The sequence below is a fragment of the Capra hircus genome, chromosome 26 (genome assembly GCF_001704415.2).
Source record: "Capra hircus breed San Clemente chromosome 26, ASM170441v1, whole genome shotgun sequence".
In the NCBI taxonomy this organism is placed as follows: domain Eukaryota; kingdom Metazoa; phylum Chordata; class Mammalia; order Artiodactyla; family Bovidae; genus Capra; species Capra hircus.
In genome coordinates this window covers 7,809,242-7,832,236 of record NC_030833.1, presented here as the reverse complement: position 1 = coordinate 7,832,236, position 22,995 = coordinate 7,809,242, and the positions used below count along the sequence as shown (strand labels likewise).

Sequence of the window (22,995 nt, the reverse complement as noted above, 5' to 3'; positions counted from 1 at the left end):
GGGTGTGGAGCTTGAAGGAACTGAGGCGAAGTGGCGTCGAGGTGGGTGTGGTGTTCAGCACTCTTCTGGGGCCCTGGCTTGTTAGTTAAAGGGGGCCTGTCAGCAGGCATCCTGTTAGCGTCCTGGCAGGCAAATGTCCATGTGGGGCATCGGCTTACTGGGAGAAAAGTCTGGGGGAGGGAAGGTCTGTGCAGAATCATGGGAGGAGGTGAATTTGGCCACCACGGTTGATAAGGGCCATTTAGGCCACCGCAGCACCAGGTGGAGGTTCCTGATTGTGGAGCAAAGCTGGGAGGACCTCGTTCACAAGCCCAGGGCCTAGAGTGCAGGGTGGAGTCCATCCCAGCTCCAGAGGGAAACTGGAGGAGGCAAGGCTCCTGAGGACTGGCTGCCTGATGGCCACCACACTAGCTCAGGGACCTCTGGGAAGCCGGGGCTCTGGGCAGCAGAGGCGGAGCAGGTCGGGTCTAGGACAGAGTCTGGCATGGAGACGGAAGCTCAGGTGGGAAGCAGACTTGCCCCAGCCATGGCCAGCAGCGGGCACTGTGCTGCCACTTCGTTTTACAGGGGTGGAGACTGAAGCAGCGTTTGTGGCAGGCTGCTCTTTCTTACTGCCGGGCAGGTGGTCTGCGTGTGGCAGCAAGGTGGTCCTCACCGCCCATTCGAGTCACTGGGGGCGCTTAGACCAGCCAGCCTCTGCGCCAGCCCCAGACCAGCAACGGGCCCTCTCTGGGTTTGGGGAGAAGGCTGGGGTTCAAGGAGTAGCTTTTCTAATTGACCTTTTTCAAAGATCTAGCTCTTTGTTTCAGTGATTTTTCCCTATTGTTTTTCTGTTTTCAATCTCCTTGTTTTCTGCTCTGATCTTTATTATTTCCTTCCTCTGCTTGCCTTGGGCTTCTCTTGCTCTTCTTAAGCTGGAAGCTTAGATGGTGGATTTGAGAGCTTTCCTCCCATGTAAGGATTCTAGAGCTAGAGATTTGCCTCTGGGTCCTGCTTTAGCTACACGCCGCAGCTCGGGTCCCCCCCATGATAGTCACTGTTCTAAAGCATCCCAGGTGATTCTGATAAGCAGCTGGATCTGAAAACTTGCATTCTCATCTCCTGTCCAATGTTAGGCCTCTAGAAAGGGGGCTGACAGCACCCTCGGGTTCTGAGGAAGAAGTCAGGTTGTTCTTGCTGAAGAACCTCATTGAGGAACAAGGTAAGACCCCCTTCCTCCACCTGGTCACACAGTCAGTCAGTTCTGTCACTCAGTCGTGTCCGACTCTTTGCGACCCCATGGGCTGCAGCACACCAGGCCTCCCTGTCCATCACCAACTCCCGGAGGTGGTTCAAACTCATGTCCATTGAGTCGGTAATGCCATCCAACCATCTCATCCTCTGTCGTCCGCTTCTCCTCCTGCCTTCAATCTTTCCCAGCATCAGGGTCTTTTCCAGTGAGTCAGTTCTTCACATCAGGTGGTCAAAGTATTGGAGCTTCAGCTTCAACATCAGTCCTTCCAATCAACCCTCAGGACTGATCTCCTTTAGGATGGACTGGTTGGATCTCCTTGCAGTCCAATGGACTCTCAAGAGTCTTCTCCAACACTACAGTTCAAAAGCATCAATTCTTTGGCACTCAGCTTTCTTTATAGTCCAACTCTCACATCCATACATGATTACTGGAAAAACCATAGCTTTGACTAGACGGACCTTTGTTAGTAAAGAAATGTCTCTGCTTTTTAATATGCTGTCTAAGTTGGTCATAACTTGGTCACACAGTGGACAAGTTAATTCTTAGTTTATGTGACAGTAAGGCAAGGAGGAAACCTGGGGGAGGGGAGAATGAGGGGGCGGGGCTCCATGAGATGTTAAACATAGCGTAGCGCCTCCATCCCTGGGACTGTGTAGGAACACCTGGGCCAAGGGACAGGTGAGGGATGGTGTCCCTGTGGTTCCAGGCCCGGGCCAGAGTGTGGCGCCCAGGAAGGAGCAGCGTGGGAGATGGCACCCAGGGCCCTGCCTTCCGTGGAATCTTCAAGCCACATGGCGCCCAGGGGAGGTGGGTCCTGTTACCCTCCTTCCCCTCAGCACCAGGCCGGCCTGCCCACGATCCCATCCTGGCACACCTGAGCCCTTCACACCTGAGCCCAAGGCTCAAGTCCCCAAGGGCACTGGAGGGGGAACCCAGGCTGAGAGGGCTAAAAGAGAAGATGGGTCACTGGGGCTGCCCCATACCCGGGGGGCACTGCGGCCGCACAATCCTGAGCCTAAACCGCTACCCTCGGCCAGGTACCCCCACCCCACCCATAAAGGAGACAGCACCCCCTTGAAGATCCCTGAGCCAGAGTTCTGGAGGGCTGCCACCATCCCCGCCCACAGCCAGGTGGGAGTTGCTCTCAGGCCAAGTGAGTGAGTGGAAGTCACTCAGTCGCGTCCGACTCTTTGCGACCCCATGGACTGTACAGTCCATGGAATTCTCCAGGCCAGAATACTAGAGTGGGTGGCCTTTCCCTTCTCCAGGGGATCTTCCCAACCCAGGGATCTAACCCAGATCTCCCTCATTGCAGGCAGATTTTTTACCAGCTGAGCCACAAAGGAAGCGCCTAGGCCAAAGGGCTGTCTTACTGGGGCTGGCTTGTGGCTTCCCAGTAAATCGTGGGGCAGGACCAGGGTCTGAGGGACATTAGAGTAGTGTTGAGTAGAGTGTTCTGGAGGAGCCCCTCGCCCTCCCGGGCTGGAGATGAATCTGAAGAAAACAGGGTTCCGTCTCGGAACCGTCCAGGGCTCGGCAGCCTGCCAGGAGCCGGGGCAGCTTGGACAGGGTCCCTGCCCGCACAATCGGCCCAGTGTGGGGCACGCCACCCCCGGCAGGCTGGCGTCCCCGAGGGCCAGAATGAATGGCCCCCCTCACTGCGCGGCTTCGCCCATTTACGAGGTGCCGTCTGGACTGTGATGAATAAGTGGCATCCGTCAGCTTTTTTGGGGAACCCGGCCAGGGTGGAAGGCGCTAAATCAACATGGGCAAGGGGCGCCTGGCTCTCCGCTGTTTCATTCCTGGCCTGCACCAGCCCATGCCTCAGTTTCCCCATTGGTGCCCACTCCCTGATGCCCGGCCCCCGCCCTGTAAGTGCAGGCACGTGAGAGTCTTGGCAGGAAGGGAGCCCAGGACCCCCCTCTGCCCGGGGCTCGGAGTGCGGGGGGAGCTGACTTAGCTCTCTGGGAGGGCAGCCCATCCCATCTCAGTGCAGCCTCCCAGGGGCTGTCTCAAGTCGGGGTCCGCCCCTCCCTGGGCCTCAGTTTTCTTCACCTGAGAAATGAAGGGGCTATACCCTAAGTTGGATACCATGGTTGGATTTACCATGTTTGGGGCTTGTTCCATCCACTGGGTAAGGGGAAGATGCCAGCGCTGGAGGCAGAATTCGAGTCCCAGCCCCACCACGTGCTGGCCATGTGGCCTGAAGCAAACCTCTTACTCTCCTGTGTCCTCGTCTCCAGGGTGTAAGATGTGATGTCTTTGCCAGCTGGACCTCAAGGAGGTGCCACCGAGTATGTGGGGGCAGACCCCCAGGGCTCCCTCTCCCCAGGGCAGTGGGTTCAGGCCCCTCTGACACTGTGGGCAGGTGGGCAGAGGCTCCAGGGTGAGGCCAGCCCCAAGTGGCATTTGTTGGCTATTGCAGGTACCTCCGGCCCCAAGGTTACCTCGGCCCACCTGGAAATCCTCTGCAGTCAATGGATATGAGCTACAGAGCTGGTGGCATTTGCCATGCCCGACTCTGGCCCCAAGATTAGGGCTGGCCAGGACTGTCTCTCCCACGGGGGATGAGTTGCTGGACCTAGGGGAGTCGCCGTGCCTCTTATTATATCTGGCTGGTCTGGAGCATACCCTTGACTATCCAGCCTCCTTAATACCACCAGTGAAGCAGTGGCAAGACCAAACTAGAACATTTGCTTTTCTTATTATAAGCTTTATTAAGACAGCTTTACTGCAGCCTCCAAGGGAACTGGGAGGAACGGTCCCAGCCGTCATCCCCCCACGCTCAGATGGTTGTTCATCACCTCTGAGTTCCCGCCAGCCCCCTTGGTAGCTGTGGTCACGTGTGTGCGTCCCTCTCCCCTCCCCTGACCGATGTCCACAGCAGCATCTTATTTTACGGAGCAGATCGAACATACTAGACTTAAGTGCTCCCCCTGCGGTTTGACTGGTTTGGACTGGTTCCTCTTGTACCTGTAGCTTTTGTCCTTCGATTCAGCTCACTTTTTCTGAAAACCGTCCTCGTGCCAGACTCTGTACGAGGTTCCTTGGGGATGAAGTTCTTAGGGAAGGATGAAGTTCTTAGGGAAGGTTTCCAGGAACAGGACTGAAGCCGTTAATCCTTTTTATGGATCTTAACATCTTCAGCCACGTGACCTCCAACAGAGGGCTGTCTGCTTGCATCCCCGGGGAGGAGGGCGGCTAAGTAGAGTAGTCTGTGCCTCAGGAAGGATGCGTCAGGACAAACGGAGAGACCGCACGCCTGCCACATGCAGGGGGACAGGGGGACGGGGGCCTGTCCCAGAGGCAGGGCTGCTGTCCATGGGCACCTCCCCGCCCCCCACAGGGGACAGTCCTTGTGAACAGGTGCATCCATCTCAGGGAGCAGCCCTTGGAAGCGTTTCGTGATGACTGCCCGGAATGGTTTGGCCCTTTCGGTACCTCCCGGCATCTGTCCGTGGTGGCCGTCACCCCGCCTTGTCACCCCGAGCCCACGCTGACTTCCACTCCCAGCATGCAGTGTCCTGTCTGGGTCTCGCAGGGACAAGGGGAAGTCACCTGCCCCGGTAGACGTGGACCCTCACCCAGGGCCCCTGTGCGAAGTGCTCCCTCCAGGAGCACACACAGGAGTGCTCCCCACTGTGGCCCCTGCCGGCCTTGGGACCAGGAGGGTCTCCTTCCCCCCACTTTTCACAAGAGCAGCCCATGCTCCGAGCTCAGGGACAGGGGGAGACCAGGCTGTGGCACGGGTTGGGCAGCTGACCCCGGGAGCAGGTCCCAAGCGAGCTGGAGGCAAGTCCTTCTTCTGCCCTGTTTGTGCTGGAGGCTCCTGATTGTGGTTAGAAGGTGACAGGTGATTGACTCGGGGGGCCCTCAGAGCACAGCACATGAGCGCTCGGCGCCCGGCATCCCGTGTTTCATTTGCGGTCTCGTTTAACGGGGCCAGCTATCCCCTCACGGTGGAGCGAGTCCCCCGCGTGTGAGGCCTCGGGGTCCCCCTTAACCAGCTTGGAGGGGCATCCCGTGCATGCAGGGACCCCGGGCGGGCTGAGTGAACGGGGAGGGCACGCAGCAGGCTGCCCAGGGAGGGAGCGACTGCCACCCCACCCTGCAGGCGCCCTGCGAGACCCGCGATGTGCACGGTTGGAACTGAGCAGGAAAATCCATGCATGGAGCTCGTTAATAAAGCAAAAAGGGAAAGTGAAGTTGCTCAGTCGTGTCTGACTCTTTTCAACCCCATGGACTGTAGCCCACCGGGCTCCTCCATCCATGGGATTCTCCAGGCAAGAACACTAGAATGGGTTGGCATTTCCTTCTCCAGGGGGTCTTCCCAACCCAGGGATCGAACCCGGGTCTCCTGCACAGCAAGCAGACTCTTTACCGTCGGAGCCACCAGGGAAGCCCCGTGAAGAACCCCAGGCTCTAAAGCTCCGCTTGGCTCCTGGGACCGCCCCCAGCTGCCTGTGCTGCACTAGCCTGCTCACCCCCACCCCCCACCTCATCTGTCCCAGGTCAGCATCTGCCTCAGTCACCTGTCAGCCCCTAAGGTGGGCTGTCCACCCCCATGTGGGAGAAAGGAGCTGGAGAGCCAGGAGGGTCAGCGGAAATCCCCGGGTTTTATGAGCGGAGAATCCAAAGTCCAAAGAGGAGAAGGGACTTCTCTGAACTCGGGGTGTCCAGGCGGGAACTCGGGAGCAAGTGGGACCAGTTTGGGAAACCCTTGGCTGAACAAGCCAGCGACCCACTGAACAGGACATTGGGAAGTCAGGGGACCAGGTTGAGCCAGTCTTGGAGCCACGCAACAGCCACTTGGAGGGAGGTGGCTAGAGGTCCACTCATCTGGGAAGAAGGCCTTTCTCAGCTCCTGCAGACCCCCACCTCCCCACCCACTGCTGGGTCCCTGCTGTGCTTGAGGCCACGCAAGCCCCCAAGTGGGCAGGGCCAAGACCCTCTTGGTCTTTGCCGCTGGAACAGTTGTCTCTCATGAACAGTCGTCTGCTTCTCTGCAAACTCGATTTCCCTCTTTGCCTTGGCTGCCTGGGAACTCAAGGGTATGTTTTTTTTTAAATTACCTATTTATATGGCCGCACCGGTCCTACTTGGTGGCACGCGTGATCTTTAGCGAGGCTTGTGAACTCATAGTTGCAGCATGTGGGATCTGGTTCCTTGACCAGGTTTTGAACCTGGGCCCCTGCATTGGGAGCATGGCATCTTACTTAGCCTCTGGACCACCCGGGAGGTCCCGACATTGTTTGGTTCAAACTCAAGTTTCTGACACTGTCCTAAACGTCACTGTGTGTCTTTCTAGTCTACCTGGGACAATTGAAAAAAAAAAACAAAAACCAAAACCCCCACCCTTTGTTTCATACATGTTGTCCTGCGTTTTGGGAGCCTTTCTCACTGGTGTATGTTGTTTCATTGTATGATTGGCCCACAGTTCTTCATTCTGCGATTGATGGACATGGGTTTTTCTTGCTCGGGGTCGCTCTGCACAGGGCCGATGGAACGTTCCTGTCCACGTCTCTTGGTGGCCGCGGGACCGTTTCTCTCAGGCACGCACCCACAGTGGAATCCCGGGGTCACCCCATTCGTGTGTTTAGCGTTAGGAAATGCTGTGTCTGCCGAGTGTTTTCTGGATGCCGCAGCCGTTCACACGTCCCCTTGCTGGTGAGAGGACCCTCCGCTCGTGTGCTGCCAGCCCTCCCTGCTGCCCCTCTGGCTATTCTGGTGGGCGTGCAGGGTGTCCTGCTCTGAATTCACCTAAGCCTGCTGGCTCTGATGCTCGTGAGCACCTCGAGCTGCCTTTGGCTGCTGGACCTCCTGGTTTGTGAGGTTCCAGTCTTAACCCTTTGAAGTGGCACACACTCAACAAAGTAGGTGAAATGTCCCACGTGAGCCCCCCGGGGTGGGGCATGGAGCTGATGAAACTGCACGCTCTACGGAATGAGAGCTCCGCACGCTGGTCCCTGAGCAGCAGCCGGGAGGCTCAGCCTGGCCCATCACCTTTGGAGACTTCCCTCCTGAACTAACGGACAGGACAGGGCTTCTGGGTTCGAGCCCTGCTCCTCCATGAGCTCCGGGCAAGTTCCTCCTCACCCATCCCAAATCTCGATTTCTTCACCTTTCAAGGGGAGTGGGGTATGGGTGCCTTCCATCAAGGACCGCCTCGTGAGAACCAGGGCCTGGGGGGTGCAGGCTGAGGGCCAGCTGTGCTGGCCACGGGGACTCCCTGGCCCAGTCTAGCCTCCAGAGGAGGAGACAGGTGGCATGTGTCGGGGAGGCAGGGAGTGACCTCCCGGGAGATCCGGCCTTCGGAGAGCCCATCATAGGGGCTGGGCCAGCTGGTTTTAATCTAAACACACACCAGGTGTTCCCCATGTTTTTATCAAAACACTCTGAACAGCTGCCAGGGTCTCGTCTGCCGGAGGGTGGGCCCCCTGCCCACCACCTGCTAGCCCAGCCCCCTGGCTCCTGGTGGGGCTCGGACAGTGCTTCCAGCAGGTTGGGAAGGAAGGCAGAGGGGCCCTCTCAGCACTGCTGTGTGACCCCAGGCAGGCCACTTGCCCTCTCTGAGCCTCCACTTTGTCAGCTGTAAGATAGGGGCAGTAGCGCCTATCTCCCGGGTTGCTGCACAGACCACAGCAGCTGCAGCACCGTACGTTCCCGTGTGAGTCCCCCAGGGGAGAGGGCCTCAGTGACTGTCACTATTATGAACAATATTATGAACGGAGCATCCTGTCAGCTTGGAGACAAGGGCCCCGAGGGCAGGGCTTCGGGGCACTGGCTGGTTCAGCCTCCCCCAGGGGCTCCCCCTTCCCTCCCCAAGGAGTCCTAGGGTCCCCAGGCACAGTCACCCAGCGTCTCTGCAAGCGCTGCCTCGGCCCCACCGAGCAGGAGCGCGGCGCTTGTCCCCTGCGGCCTGGCCGCACCCTGGGGAGGGTCCCCCCCAAGATCCGTGGTCCTTGGGACATTCTCCGCAGGTGGCTGCGGCTCTCCAGACACCGAGCCCGGTGTGAGCATCTCACGCCCACCTTGTGGGCTCTGCCCCTCCCCTCGAGTCAGAGCAGCCTGCAAGGGCTCTTCACCCTCCCCATCCAGCGCCTGCCGGCCAGCCACCCACCCAGACCACGCGTCCGCCGTCCCCGCCCTCCATGCATCTTCCCCCTGCCTCTCCCCCACGGCCCTGGGAGGGGGTCTTTCCAGATCCACTCACGAGAGATGTGGGGCTCCGAGTGTTTCCTCGAGGCCACACAGCAGTCAGGGCCAGCCTAGTCCAAAGCCGGGGTTAGGCACCCTCTGACCAGCCCAGCAGGCACCCCCCGGCTCGCCCTTGCCCTGGCCCGGGTGTGGTTGTAAGTAGGGGCCTCTAGGGTCAGACCTGAGATATCTTCTGGGACCGGAAAAGAGGAAAGGAGAGAGAAACCACCCTCGCTGCTTGACAACGTGTGGGAGTCACAGGGGGTGTGTGTGATGGCTAACTGCTCAAGCCTGACTTGGGGTGCCCTGGGGGTTCCCTGCGTGCCAAGGAGCTCTGCCTGCTCCGTTGACAGAGCCACCCTGTTTAGGGTGCGCTTCCCATGACTCTCAAAGGTCCCAAGTGGATTCCCCGTGTCTCTGAGGCTGAGTGGGTGTTCATTCACTCATCCAGGGGGTAGGATGGGTCCCAGAGACCATGGTGGCGGGGTGGGGGCACGGTTCTTTCTGAGTCAGACTTTACAAAAAGGAGGGAGCACGAGAGCATGTTCTAGGCAGTGACATGGACAGTTGGGGAACGTGAGTGTGTGGACACCGAGCTGGGGGGATATAGGAGGGTGTTGCTGGCGGGCTCTGGGGCAACCTCGTGGGCCACGTGAAGGAGACTGGATTTAGACTTGCCGGGAGTGGGGAAGCACAGGGCGGGCGCCTGCCCGACACCTCGGACCCCTCGTGGTTACTAGTGCAGCCCCCAGCTTCTGTGAGCCTCTGCGTCCAGCACCCACGCCTGCAGCATGGTCCCTGCCCTTGGGTGTCGGAGCCTGCTTAGCGTGAAGACGCAGAGCTCTGCAGGCCTGGGTGGGCGCAGGGGGCTTGCCTCTTCGGGTTCAGTGACACTGGCCGCTAGCAGTGTCGTGTTCATGGTGACACGTTTATGCCTCTGAGAGCCTGGGTTTGTGGGAGAGGGTTCATTCTGGTGAATGCTTCTCCAGAAGGGAGCTCTCCGTGGCCTGGCGCTTGGGGCCTGGGCAGTGAGCCTCCCCACGAAGGTGAGGATCCAGATTGCGTGTGCCCCACGGAAGGGGCGGGACAGTGAGGCCGGGTGGGACTCCCGGGCCCGGAGCCTCAGACACCTGCCTTCCTGTCTCATGGCCTTGGGGACGGACTGGCCCCCATGCCCAGGTTTCTAGGCAGTTCAGGCTCACAGGGAGCCAGATGCCTGGCGAGGACATGCAGCTCCCGATGGTCAGAAGGAAGGAGGCCCCTTGCTTGTCTGCTCAGGCAGTTGGCTGATTGTTCCTGTCTCTGCCAGCTCCCAGCAGACGGCCACCATAGGGATGCCCCTGACCTCAGGAAGCTCAGGATTTGGAGGGAGCGTCACCCAGGCAACCAGACACTGCAGCAGAGTGTAACCAGTGCTCCAGTGGGGTCAACACAGGTTGACCACAGAGCACAGAAGGGGCACCTAACTGAGACGAGGGCCGGGGGCAAGGCTTCAGGGAAGGCTTCCTGGAGGAGGTGGCTTGTTCCTTGAGAAATGAGTTCCGGAAAGCCAGTGATGCTGGGGCAGGGCAGCAAATTCAGAGACTCGCACGGGCAGGCAGGAAATGTGGTGGAGGGGACTGGGCCTGGTCTAAGAATGGGGAGACGATAGGGAGTGGTGGGGAGTGTGGTGAACCAGAAGCCGCTCGCCCACTCCAGGGAGTGGCTGCCACGCGGTATCCGCTGGCCTTGCCTATGGAATCCCCAGCCCAGGCTTAGGAGTCTTTCAGATTTTCAAACGAAGTCAAGTTGCCAGCTCCTGTTCTCAAAACACTCTTACGTGGGCCCCACCCGGACACATCCAGGGGTCCCCGGTTGGTGACTCTGGCCTCGCTGTGCTTATGCATCGGGCAAAGGCCGAGGCAGGGGCTCCGGCCAGGGTTGGAGGTCAGGGGACCTCGTTTGTCAGCATGAGGAAGCCTCTCGAGTCTGCGAACGGGCCAGCGGGCGGCCATGCGGCACCACCCACTCACGTCTGCAAGCCCCAACTCCGTTCTCAGCACGCCAGGTGCCCGCAGCCACCGGGCAGGGAGAACCTCACAGGAAACAGCTAGCGCATCAGGTCAGTTCTGGTTGAAAAGGTACCACCAGGCTGAAACACCCATAAACAGGCCCGTTTCCTTCCTGTGGGCAGAGGGGCCCCAGGGCAGATGCCAGGGTCCACAGCTCGGACCCCCACTGCCCTCTGCCTGGTTCCTCCTGGGTGAAACAGGCCTGGCCTGGGCACCGGGCGCCGCAGGCCCAGCTCAGGAGTTCTGGGGTCTGCCATGAGGGGTGGGGGGCGGGGTGGTGCTCTGCAGCTCCAGGGTGGACTGTGCAGTTCTTTCCCTCATTGGTGTCTCACAAACACCCTGCTGTCCTCTGGGCGTTAGCCAAAGGCAGCAGACCCTTCCTGGGGCCCACCTCCGGCCGGGGGCTAGCCCAGAGGCCGGGGTGCCCCCTGCCCACGGGCCTCTTGGCCTGGCCGGAGATCAGCCAGCACATCAGCAATTCCCAGACGCACTGTCTGTCCCGTGTGCCAGGGGCAGAATCACTAGAGTGAGAGCCTGTGTTTAAATCCGGACACACAGGATTGAGGTCCCAGTGCTGCCATTCCCTGCCTGTGACTGTGGGCAGGCTCCCCCCACCCCCACCCCCCATCGTGGGCCGTCGTGCAGGGAACATGGGAGGCGCTCCTCGAAGCCTGCCTGCAGCAGCCGCGGGTCCGGTGCCCAGCTATCCCCCTGGCCTTGTGGTGCAATGTCTGTGGCTCACCCATGCCCCCAGCCCGATGAGCTTTGCCTACATCCTGGAACCTGCCTGCGGGCGAGGTGGGCCCTCGAGTCAGTGGCAGGTTCCTCTGCAGCCTCAGTTCACACACCAGGTCCAGCAATGCCTCCTCCTGGTGGGAGAGACTCCTGGTCCTTCCCAGCTGGAGAAGGGCTCAGCCATCCTGAGTGGGGTTCTGGGCCCTGGGGCGCCACATGCCTGAAGGAGAGGGGGCGTCCGGGAAATGGCCGAGGCTGCAAGGTGCTCAACACAGGTGTGACCCTCTCTTCTCTCTGGGGGGCACCCCTGCGCGCCCCTCTCCCGCCCCAGCCCACATGTGCACACGCACAGCTGGTGTCTTCCAGCTGGTGGACCCGGGACCCTCCCCCATCTTTAGATCCTCCTACAAGCAGAGGCTGCAGGGAGGGTCAGGGGAGGCAGCCAACCCGCTGTGCCCCTGCCCATCCCCCTGTGATGTCAGCTCCAGGCTCCACAGTTGGGTCCCCAAGGGGCCTGGCTCACCTGGGTGCACCTCTTTGTCATTTACACAAAGCCTCCATGGGGAGGGGATACTCTGGGGGAAGCTTTTCCTCCCCATCCCACCCCATTGCCCCTTACAGAGGAGCAGACAGCCAGACGGACAGGGGAGGCCCAGGCACCTGCCAGGAAAGAAGGCCCCTGGGGCGTTCCCCCACCCCCACCCTCCAGCAGAGCTCTGACCTCAGGGAGGCTCAGTCAGTAGAAGTGTGTCACCGTCTGCCTTCAGGCCAGGGAGCCCCGGGAGGTTCTCAGAGGGGCCTGAGGCCAGGACTGTCTAAGCCTGGGTTTTTATTTCAGTATATTACCCACCATGTGATTTTAAGGTGTCCAGAGGGGGCCCCCCCACCGTCTGCATGAGTGGGTTGGGTGACCGAGGGGCGGGAGGAGGGGCGCGGGGGGCTCCAGGCTGCTCTGCTCCACCGAGGCTGGGCCCAGACAGGTGAGACGGAGGGCGGGCAGTGGAGGACCCAGAGGCCAGGGAAGCCAAGGGTGTGGTGGGTGGGGCTCTGACACACACGCCTGAGGCCCGGGCTGGTTTCTGAGTGAGGCCAGGGATCCACGCCTGGAGCCCACAAGCGGTCCAGGCAGGATGACGGAGGGCGGGGGTCCTCGTCTCCGAGGTGCCTTCCTTGCAAGCAGGGACTGAGTCGGAGTCCCGGTGTGAAGGAGGGCTCGGCGGCTCTTGGCAGGCTCCAGGCTCAGGCTCTGCAGAGACCAGCTCCTGCCTCAGTTTCTCCATCCACAGCAGGACTAAACCAGGTGCCTGGGGTGTCAGCCTGGGTCTGGGCCCACCCCACCCCGCCCCACCCCACCCCACCTCTGAGATCTGTGGCCAGGAGCACCCTCCCGGGCCGCCCCACCGTGAGGTCGCACCTGCCAGCAGCTGGCGCAGGCCGGGGATCACTGGCTTGCCCCTCTGGGTCCTAGCAAACTGCTCTCTGGACGGCGAGCATCCTGGGCCAGCAGGTGGACTGTGAGAAGCCCCATCCATCTTTGGACCATGGCCGGTGATGGGGATCTCATCACCTGCCCTCAGAAGAAAGTGGATGAGGGCAGGTGGAAGCAGGTCCTGGCATGCACCCCCTGGCGTCTACAGGAGGCTATGCGCTGGCCTGTACCATCTTAGGAACAGGCGTTCAGGCCCCCGGGGTCTTGGACTCCAACGGCTCAGCTGGAAAGACAACCTTGGCTCCGCCTTGTCACCTCCGGCCCACAAACCAAGGCCCTCTCTGCCCTTTTCTTCCAACTTCATCAGCACAGCCCGGAGTTGGCGTCAGCCTCGACTGGGTCACTCGCCCTGGAGCCAGGGCCCGGTTCCTCGAATCCACGTGACCGGCCAGCCTGCCCTAGCGCCCAGCCCTTGGCCACCCGGGGTGCGGCCAGTGCTTCCAAAACCATCCAGAGAAGGACGCACGCCACGCCCAGTACGGGCAGCGCCGTGGCCTCTGGTCTCTGCCCAGCCCTGTCCTGGAGCAGACCGGGCTGGGGGGTGGGGGAGGGTGGGGGCGGGTGGCCCTGTGTCCTCGAGAATGTCACAGGGAGGTCCCCTTGGTCAGCGGAACCAGGGAGGAGGAGGCGGATGTGGCGACTGTGCCTTGCTGGGCTCCTCTGCTGGGCGTCCAGCCGCCATGTTCGGTGGGCCGGTACAAAGATGGGCCCTGTGAAGCTGTCCAGGCTGACACAGATTAGCCTTGTTCTCTGCCTCTGCCGTTGCCTCCTCCTCTCGCTCACGGGGCGTGAGGGGCGGAATAACTAGCAGGCGGGGTGCCCGTCTGGGTGGGGGCCTTGTTCATTTACTGGTTGGCAGATCCTTCCTGGGTGCCTGTGTGGCCCACGTGGGTGGTCACCGGGGCAGGAAGCCCGGCCCCTCCTTCTAGGCAGCTCAGGTCAGCTGGTGCTCGGCCAGCATGGTATGAGAGTTGGGGGCAGGGGGGCAAGTTCTGGGTGCTCAGAAAAGAGAGCAGCTTGCTACGGAGCATAGAGTTGGAGACGGGAGCAAGTGGGTGAGGCTTCGAAGGATGAGTAGGAGTTTGCAGGTGGAGCAGGACCTGGCGATCGTGCCTTTCTGGGACGTAGTGTGGATGGAGGTGTGGGAGAGCATGTACCCAGCCGAGCCTCAGGGTACAGAGAGGGGCCTCTCCTAAACCCCCAGGGGGGAGAGGGGCTCGGGGACTCTGGTGTCTGCTCTGCCATGCTTCCGTGTTCCGTTTCTCTTTCTTACCTTCCTCCCTCCACCTGTCCCTCTCTGCTCCCCACCCGAGGGTCTCTCTGCCCCCTGCTGTCTCCCCCCTTTTCCCTCTGTTTTCTTTCTCTCTGTCTGACTCACTTTCTCTCTCCTCCCTCCTCGTCCTCTTTTCCCGGGTGCATGTGTCCCTGTCTGCCCGTCGGTCTCTTCTCTACTCCTATCTCACTCCTCCCGCCTCGCAGTCCTCCCGCCTCCCAGTCCTCCTGCCTCCCAGTCCTCCCCCTCTCAGTCCTCCCACCTCCCAGTCCTCCCCCTCAGTCCTCCCCCTCCCAGTCCTCCCCTCTCAGTCCTCCTGCCTCCCAGTCCTCCCCTCCCAGTCCTCCGCCTCTCAGTCCTCCCGCCTCCCAGTCCTCCCCTCTCAGTCCTCCCCCAGTCCTCCTGCCTCCCAGTCCCCCCCCCTCAGTCTGCCTCCCAGTCTTCCTGCTTCCCAGTCCTCCCGCCTCTCATTCCTCCCCCTCCCAGTCCTCCCCCTCTCAGTCCTCCTGCCTCCCAGTCCTCCCTCTCACCCTCCTCTCAGTCCTCCTACCTCCCAGTCCTCCCCCTCTCAGTCCTCCCCCCTCCAAGTCCTCCCCCTCCCAGTCCTCACCCCTCCAAGTCCTCCCCCCAGTCCTCACCCCTCCAAGTCCTCCCCCTCCCAGTCCTCCCCCTCCAATCCCCCCTCACAGTCCTCCTGCCTCTCAGTCCTCCCCCCCCAGTCCTCCCTCCAAGTCCTCCTCCTCCCAGTCCTCCCCCTCTGTCCTTCCACCTCCCAGTCCTCCCCTCTCAGTCCTCCCCTCGCAGTCCTCCTGCCTCTACAGTCCCCTCCCAGCCTCATCCCAGTCCTCCGCCCTCCAGTCCTCCCTGCCTCCCCAGTCCTCCCCCTCCCAGTCCTCCCGCCTCTCCAGTCCTCCCCCTCCCAGTCCTCCCGCCTCTCAGTCCTCCCGCCCCCGCCTCCCCCTCTCAGTCCTCCCTCCAGTCCTCCTCCCCCAGTCCTCCCCCCCTCAGTCTGCCTCCCAGTCTTCCTGCTTCCCAGTCCTCCCGCCTCTCATTCCTCCCCCTCCCAGTCCTCCCCCTCTCAGTCCTCCTGCCTCCCAGTCCTCCCCTCTCAACCCTCCTCTCAGTCCTCCTACCTCCCAGTCCTCCCCCTCTCAGTCCTCCCCCCTCCAAGTCCTCCCCCTCCCAGTCCTCACCCCTCCAAGTCCTCCCCCCCAGTCCTCACCCCTCCAAGTCCTCCCCCTCCCAGTCCTCACCCCTCCAAGTCCTCCCCCTCACAGTCCTCCTGCCTCTCAGTCCTCCCCCTCCCAGTCCTCCCCCTCCAAGTCCTCCTCCTCCCAGTCCTCACCCCTCTGTCCTTCCACCTCCCAGTCCTCCCCCTCTCAGTCCTCCTGCCTCGCAGTCCTCCTGCCTCTAAGTCCTCCCCCCTCCCAGTCCTCACCCCTCCAAGTCCTCCCCCTCCCAGTCCTCACCCCTTGAAATCCTCCCCCTCACAGTCCTCCCTCCTCGCAGTCCTCCCTCTCAGTCCTCCCCCCCAGCTCCCCCAGTCCTCCCCCTCTCAGTCCTCACCCCCTCAGTCTTCCCCTCTCTCAGTCCTCCCGCCTCCCCCCTTCCTCCCCAGCACATCCAGCGCTGCCCGAGCAGGGCCTGCTCAAAGGCCAGGGGTGTCTCTCAGCCCCTTTGTCCGTCACCCTCTGCTTCTGTTCCCACTGCCAAAGGGCATGTCTCTGCTGGGCTTCTTGGTTCAGCTTCTGTAGTGTGACCTCTTTGAGGCCCCAAGGGTCACAGATCACCATCGGGCATAGCTTGTAGTCTTCTCCCGACCAGTTCGGCCAGGCGTAGCGGCGTCGGGGGCCTCAGGGCGGGCGGGCCTGGACTGGGGCCCCCGGGAGAGCCAGCCGCGGCCCACGGCAGCGTCACGTAATTACGACATGAAAGTCCACGATTTCCTCTGTGTGTTGGCAAACAGCGGCTGGCTGCTAATGCAATCCTTTCTTTTAATGGATTCTTGAATTCAAATTATATGTAATTAAGCATAATTAGCCGCGTACCCATCTCGGCTTGTACTGCATGCCACGTGGGGCTGCCTAGGATCTCATTAGGAGGCATCTGTTCCCCCTCGGGGTGGAGTTGGTTCGACTGGACAGTGAACCTGGCCTGGGGGCTGGAGAAGGTCCGAGGCGAGCAGTCCTGGGGCCAGCCACCCCGGCGAGGATGGGAGATGAAGACTCGGTGGGGGGGGTGTTTGCTGGAAGAGGTTGCACTCTGCTTTGAGGACGCTCTGCCCGCCACCCCCACCCCATCGCGGTGGAGAGAAAGGTCAGGGATCTGACTTTGAGGGGCACACAGAGAGGGCACAGCGGGTGTCAGCACCTGGGCGGGCATGGCCTGAAGACATCCCCCTCCCTGACAGCCTCCTCCTGAGTGGGGGCTGGGCACCCCCACACGTCAGTGAGCTGGGCCTCAGGGCCGCCCTCTGCGCGGTGTAGAGCCGCAGCCTCGCGCACACAGGCTGAGCATGTGACGGGATGTCCCCTCGGGTCCTGCCTCCCTGCCAGCCCCACCCCCTGGCCCCCCCTGCAATGCTGCCCCCCCTCACCCAGCTCACTGTCTTCCCTGTACCTCGCACGCTGATGGGTCTCCATCCGTTCGTGCCATCTGTCTGCCCCCCACCAGTCTCCCTGCCTGGCCCGCTCCCAGCAGCTGGCCGAGTCCTCACTGGCCGTGATCTTGGTGCCGAATCTGCCTCTGGGCCTGCCCCCTCCAGCCATGTGTGTCTCTGCATGCCTCCCAGGAGCACCCCCCATCCAGAGGCTAGGGACTCCACGCTCGGAGGTGTGCCAGCTCACTGGTGGGCACCAGGTGGGTGAGGGGTAGAGCTGTGCTGTGCTCAGCCCACCAATGAGGAAACTGAGGCAGAGGGGCGGTTTGTCGCAGTGGGTCTGCTGCCCGTTCAGGAGCTCCGTCTCCATCTCTCAGGGCCCAGCTTGCTGCGCCCTGGGCCAGGCCGCTCCCATCTCAGGGGGAGCTGCCCAGAGAGGAGTCCCTCACCCGCCTACTTCGAAAAGACCTGAGCAAAGGGGGCATCCCTCAGTATGTTCAGGGGAGGGGTTGTCTGCACCCTAGGAGGGCCTGGGCGGAGAGCCCCGAGTTCCAAGGAGGAAGACCCTCCTGCAGGAAGGGCTGTCCGCAGAGACCCCAGACCCACTGGGAGGCCATGAGTTCCCCTCCCTGGGGGAATGGGAAGGGAGGGGCCCTGGAGGGAGGACGGCCAGAGCCAGGGGCCCACGAGCCTTTGCTGGGGAGGCCCAGGAGGCAGCGGCTTGAGGCTTGTGGGCCATGTGCTCTGCGTTCTCTGCTTTTCACAACTTTTAAATATGTAGAAACCATTCTTAGCTCTAGTGCTGTACAAAAACAGGCTGCTGGTACGGTTTGATCCATGGGCCACAGAGAACAACCGCCACGATGGGAAACAGACGCCTCTATGTGTGAGTTTGGGCTTCCCGGGTGATCGAGAATCCACCTGCCAGCACAGGAGGTGCAGGAGACGCGGGTTCGATCCCCGGGTCGGGAGGATCCCCTGGAGGAGGAAATGGCAGCCCACTCCAGGATTCTTGCCTGGAGAATCCCCATGGACAGAGGAGCCTGGCGGGCCACAGTCCACAGGGTTGCAGAGTCAGGACATGGCTGAAGCAACTGAGCATGCACACGTGGAAGATGTGAGTTTATATGCGACTTTTTAGTTAAACTTTCAAGGTAAAAATACCTCAAGCGTGACCCAAGTGTGTTTTACATGCGTGTCAAGTGCACGGAACGTGAACAGTGCGATGCTCTTTCCGCCATGAGCCACCCCCGTAATCACCACCTGGGTCAGGATCTAGAACCCCATCCCCCAAGAGGAAACCGTCTTCTGGCCTCTGCCCGGGAGACTGGCATTACCCACTCTGGAACTTGACACGAACAGGGAACCAACTCAAGCCTGGGTTCCTTGAGCCCAGCTTCTTGCACCCGTCGCGATGTCTGTGGGGGCAGCCTGGCAGCCGGGGGGGGCTCACTGTGGGTGGTGGTGGTGTCCTGGGCCCTTGGACGTGTGCACGTGCTACCCCGTTGATGGACATTTGGGCAGTTTCCACCTTTTTTCCCATTATGACCGAAGACGCCGGGAACATTCTAGCACGTGTTCTTGGTGAACATGCCGATGCTCTTTTGTTGTGTTGCCTGCCTAGAGTGGACTCGTGGCTCACAAATAGGTGCCAACACCATTGTCCAGAGTGTGTGCCACGTACAACTTTTCGAGTTAACAAGCACGGATTTCAGCACCAACACCGGGTAATTTGGGTCTTAAATTCCCGTGTTCACTAGATGTTTGGATCTGGCAAGAGCTAAATAATAATCCCTTAAATACCTCCACTGACGCAAGAGTTGCTGATCTGCGGGCAAGGGCGAGGGTCGTTGTGTGCTTGTCACACTTGAGAAGACTAGGAGCGATGCCCATGCCTGCCGGCCTTGGCACCTGCAGGTGGCCTCTGCTTGGACGAGGCGCTGCCCACGGGGGCCTTCCTGGAGGGGTAGAAACATGTGTACCCACACGCCTGGAGGCTCCGGCACCCAGAATCAGGCCGGGAGTCAGAAAAACCGGGTCAGATCTGGGTCTGCCCTCCCTGCTGTGTGACCTCGAGCAAGTCTCTGAACCTCTCTGATCCCCCATTTTGTCACCTGCTTCCACCCCGGGGACGGAAGAAGAAGAGGATGGGAGATGGGTGAGGGCTGTGCCTGGGGGCAGGGCTGCAGCAGGCAGAGAAGTGGCCTCAGCCCATACAAGAGGGTGGGCAAGTGAGCAGAGGCCCTGGGGAGGGGGACAGGGCAGAGTCAAAGGCGGGCCTCCTCGGTCGTAAGGAGCATCCACACTTCCCGCTCCCACATCCCTGCCCCTCTCAGGTCTCAGCAGCCCTGGGCAGAAGGCCTCCAGGCCACCGGGCTGAAAGAGAATGTGCCTGGGACGCCCCTGACGGTCCAGAGGTTAGGACTCCATGATGCCACTGTAGGGGGCACAGGTTCGATCCCTGGTCAGGGAGGCTAGGATCCCACAAGCCACGCGGCAAACTCACCCCCCTCCAGCCCCCGCAAAAGGTGCCTTTGCTCAGTTCAGTTCAGGTGCTCAGTGGTGTTTGACTCTTTGTAACCCCATGGACTGCAGCATGCCAGGCCTCCCTGTCCATTACCAATTCCCGGAGTTTGCTCAAACTCATGTCCATTGAGTTGGTGATGCCATCCAGCTGTCTCATCCTCTGTCCTCCCCTTCTCCTCCTGCCTTCAGTCTTTCCCAGCATCAGGGTCTTTTCCAATGAGTCAGTTCTTCGCATCAGGTGGCCAAAGGATTGGAGTTTCAGCTTCAACATCAGTCCTTCCAAAGAATATTCAGAATATTCCTTCCAAAGAATATCCATCCTTTAGGATGGACTGGTTGGATCTCCTTGCAGTCCAAGGGACTCTCAAGAGTTTTCTCCAACACCACAGTTCAAAAGCATCAATTCTTTGGTGCTCAGCTTTCTCTATGGTCCAACTCCCACATCTATTCATGACTACCGGAAAAACCGTAGCTTTGACTAGACAGACCTTTGTTGACAAAGTAATGTCTCTGCTTTTTAATGTGCTGTCTAGGTTAGTCATAACTTTCCTTCCAAGGAGCAAGCATCTTTTAATTCCATGGCCTTTGCTCAGGATGGCCATTTTAGGGTCAAGTGCTTTTTCAATATAAAAACTTTACAAAGGGGCAACCTGACTTTTAGGATGTTGTCAGAACCCACTTCAGCCACTTCTTCCCAGGGGGCGTCCGAGGTGGCAGCCCCACTACTGGGTGGGTGTGCTCTCGTGCTTGCCCAGGGTGCTTGGCTCAGACCTTCGGGTGATGCCAGCAGCAGCCCCTCCACGTGGGATGCTGCACCAGGGTGTCCCCCCGCCCCGCCCCTGCCACCAATCTCCAGCCCACGAGCAGTGTTGAGGGGGTGCCTTCCTGTCACCAGGGCCCCACACTCCAGTTGATAGCTCGCCCTCCAGGCTGCTCCCACAACTGTCAAGGCTCCGGGGGTCGTCCCCAGGAGCCCACCCCGAGCCCCTGCCCCCTCCTGGAACTAAGGCTGCAGTCCCGTTAGTTCCCTTCCCCATCCCACTTCTGCTGGGAGCCTGGCTCAGCCTGCAGCCCCCGCATGAGGTGTGGGGGCCCCGTGGACACCCGCCCTCATCGTGTGGCCTCACTGCCCTTGTTCTCTGCGTCCAGCGGGACCTCGGGGAATAGAGGAGGGCGCAGATGCAGGGTTTGGGCATCCTCGCCCCCCAGATCTCAGCTGGAGAGCAGCTTTGCAAGGAGCCTTCCTCTGCTGGGTGGTGCAGCCTCTGGGGGGTTCATGGGCCCCCCACCCACCCCGGGGTCTGGGTGGGAAACCTGGAGCAGGACGGAGCTCAGGGCCCCGCTGTCCGGGGCATGATGCTTCTGCTGGCAGCATGGATGGAGCAGGGGCCAGCGGCCACTCTGCCACGGGGCTCTGAGCAAGCTACCCACAGGAGGGGCTCAGGGAAGAGTCCGGGCAGAGCGAGGCCTGGGTGCTTCTGAGTTGGGGTGGCCAGGACTCGGGCATGGGGAGGACAGGGACTGCACCGGCCAAGGCCAGCCCAGCCTGATGGGACGCAGAAGGGCCTGGAACTCTCCCGAGGGCGAGGCCGGGCCTGTGCTGGAAGCTGGGAAGGCAGTGACCTCAGAGGGCCACCAAGGGGTTACTGACTGGCTAACCCACCATCCTGCCCTCCAGGCCCAGCGACGAGCACCATCCGGAAGTCAAGGCTGATGGATACGTGGACAACCTCGCGGAGGCCGTGGACCTGCTGCTGCAGCACGCAAACAAGTGACGGGCCTTCTGGGAGGGCCCCGCCTCCTGCCACCCTGCCCCGGGCCCAGACCACCAGGGTGCTGCCCCCGGCCCTGGACAAGCAGGCAAGAGGGTGCCAGCCAGGCAGTTCTGGGCCCCTGAGCCACCAGCTCCTCCTCTGTCTCCCTCTACTGACCCCCTCCTCCCCTCACCCTCCCCAGACACATCTCCCAGCCTCCTGGGGGGAGTTTGATCCCCGCTGATGGCCCATCCCATCTATTTGTCCCTCTGGAAGTCAAGAGGTGGGCAGACTTGTTGAATGCCCACACCTACCCTCTCTCTATTCACACCACGTCCTTTAAACGCCTGAGTCCAATCAGGCGTTTGGCCACTGTCTTTGAGTGAACAGTCCCTGTGCTTTAGGGAGGCGCCTGGAGGAAGCAGGGGTCTCCCGGGCACTGTCCTTGCAGGCAGAGCTGAACCAGGCTCCTCGGGACTGCCCGGCGGCTCCAGCCCCCACCCAGTGTCAGAGTGGGCACTCAGCACTACCCATGCACCTCCCAAACCATGCAGCCCCTCTCCCCATCCCATCCCCTCTGAAGCCAAAACAGTGGCTCCCAGGGCCACTCTGCCGTGCTTCAGCGTGAGAACTCGAACCTGTGGACGCCAGGTTGCGGGTGGAGGGTACCTGCTGGAGCCTTAACTCTGTAGACTTGTCACCCCCAGGAAATTAATGGTGAAATAAACTCCGCCCTGACCTGTAGTAACTCAGGCTCTAACTGCTCGGGGGCTGGGAGGACCATCCCTGATCCCACCCTGGACTTGAACCCCTACACATCAGAGGGCCTGTGCCCCGAGATACCTCGCCTGCCTCAAGCCCTTCATTCAGCAGAGGGGGTACACTGAGGCCCCATGGGGACCAAGTGGATGGGCAAGCATGGGCCTCCGCTCAGGGTGGTGAGCTGCAGGCTTTCTGAATTCACCCACTGCCCAGGTTTCAGGTTTCAGAATCAGTCAGCAGGACGGATAACTTGATTGTTCTTTTTCTCCCCAAATCCGTCCAGAAGCCACTGACAGATCTTGGGAGACTTCTCAAAAAAGAGCTCATGAGTCCTCCAGGACAGGACTCCCATGAGACAAAGGCAGGTGATGATAAAACGCTCTGCCTGAATCCGAGTCCCCTGGCCTGTTAAATCAGGATTAGAAAGATGGTGCTGGGTCTTCTCATGGAAATGAGAGGTCACTGGTCAGGCTGGTGGTGTTGGCTTGCGAGGGAGGCAGGGCATTTGGCCTATCAGCTGGAAAATAGGCAGATGCCCTGCCCCTGGAGGGGGTCCCCTAATCCCAGCTCTTTAGGCGACGAGCTGGGTGCTATAGGCAGGCACGAGGTGGCTGTGATTCACTGGGGCTCGGAGGGTGACTGTGAGGGAGCAGGCTGGCAGCCTCCCGTTCGGCTTGTTCCCTTTTTTCATTTTGCCCTTTTCGTGGGCCACCCTTGCCCGCTGTCCTCGGCAGGGGCCTGCAGCCAGGGTTAATGGGGCTCTGGAGGAAGGCGGCTGGTGGTTCCCACTTTGCAAGCTGCTGCCCAGGAGTGGGACACAGGGTGTCAGAGGAACAGCAGGTGCAGACCCCTGCTTTGGGCAGAGAACATACCACCTCCCGCCCTGAGCTGTGGGTTCAGTGAAGTGGACACTGTCACCTCCCCCTTTTACAGGAAAGGAAACTGAGGTGCTCGAATCAAAGTCTGACTCTGCATCCCAGGCCCTTTCTGGTCCTTTCCACAGTCCCTCCACGGGGGGTGGCCTGTGGTGGACCCGGTGGCTGTGACTTTCCAGGCGAGGGGCGCCCTGGCGTCTTCCCCCTGGAGATGTAGTGTCTTTCAGGATCGAGGTCCAGCCCTACTCTGGGGCAGCCGTGTACCACCTGAGCCTCAGCCACTTTCTGCGTGTGTGCTGTTGCTCACTCAGTAGTGCCACCCAACTCTTTGCAACCCCTGGACTTTGCAACCCCAGGCTCTTCTGTCCATGGGATTCTCCAGGCAAGAATACTGGAGTGGGTTGCCATTCCCTTCTCCAGAGGATCTTCCTGACCCAGGGATTGAACCCAGGTCTCCCACATTGCAGGCAGATTCTTTACCAGCTGAGCCACCAGGGAAG

The 22,995-nt window shown here is 60.7% G+C and overlaps 1 protein-coding gene across 1 annotated transcript in view; it reads left to right on the top strand.

Moving 5' to 3' along the window:
- LHPP (phospholysine phosphohistidine inorganic pyrophosphate phosphatase) overlaps positions 1-21,602 on the top strand; it is a 128,008-nt gene extending 106,406 nt beyond the window's left edge. Inside the window, exon 7 of the mRNA XM_018041189.1 lies at positions 20,783-21,602. Within this exon, the coding sequence (XP_017896678.1) occupies positions 20,783-20,879 (97 nt within the window). The 3' untranslated portion in view covers positions 20,880-21,602. The remainder of the gene's footprint in view (positions 1-20,782) is intronic.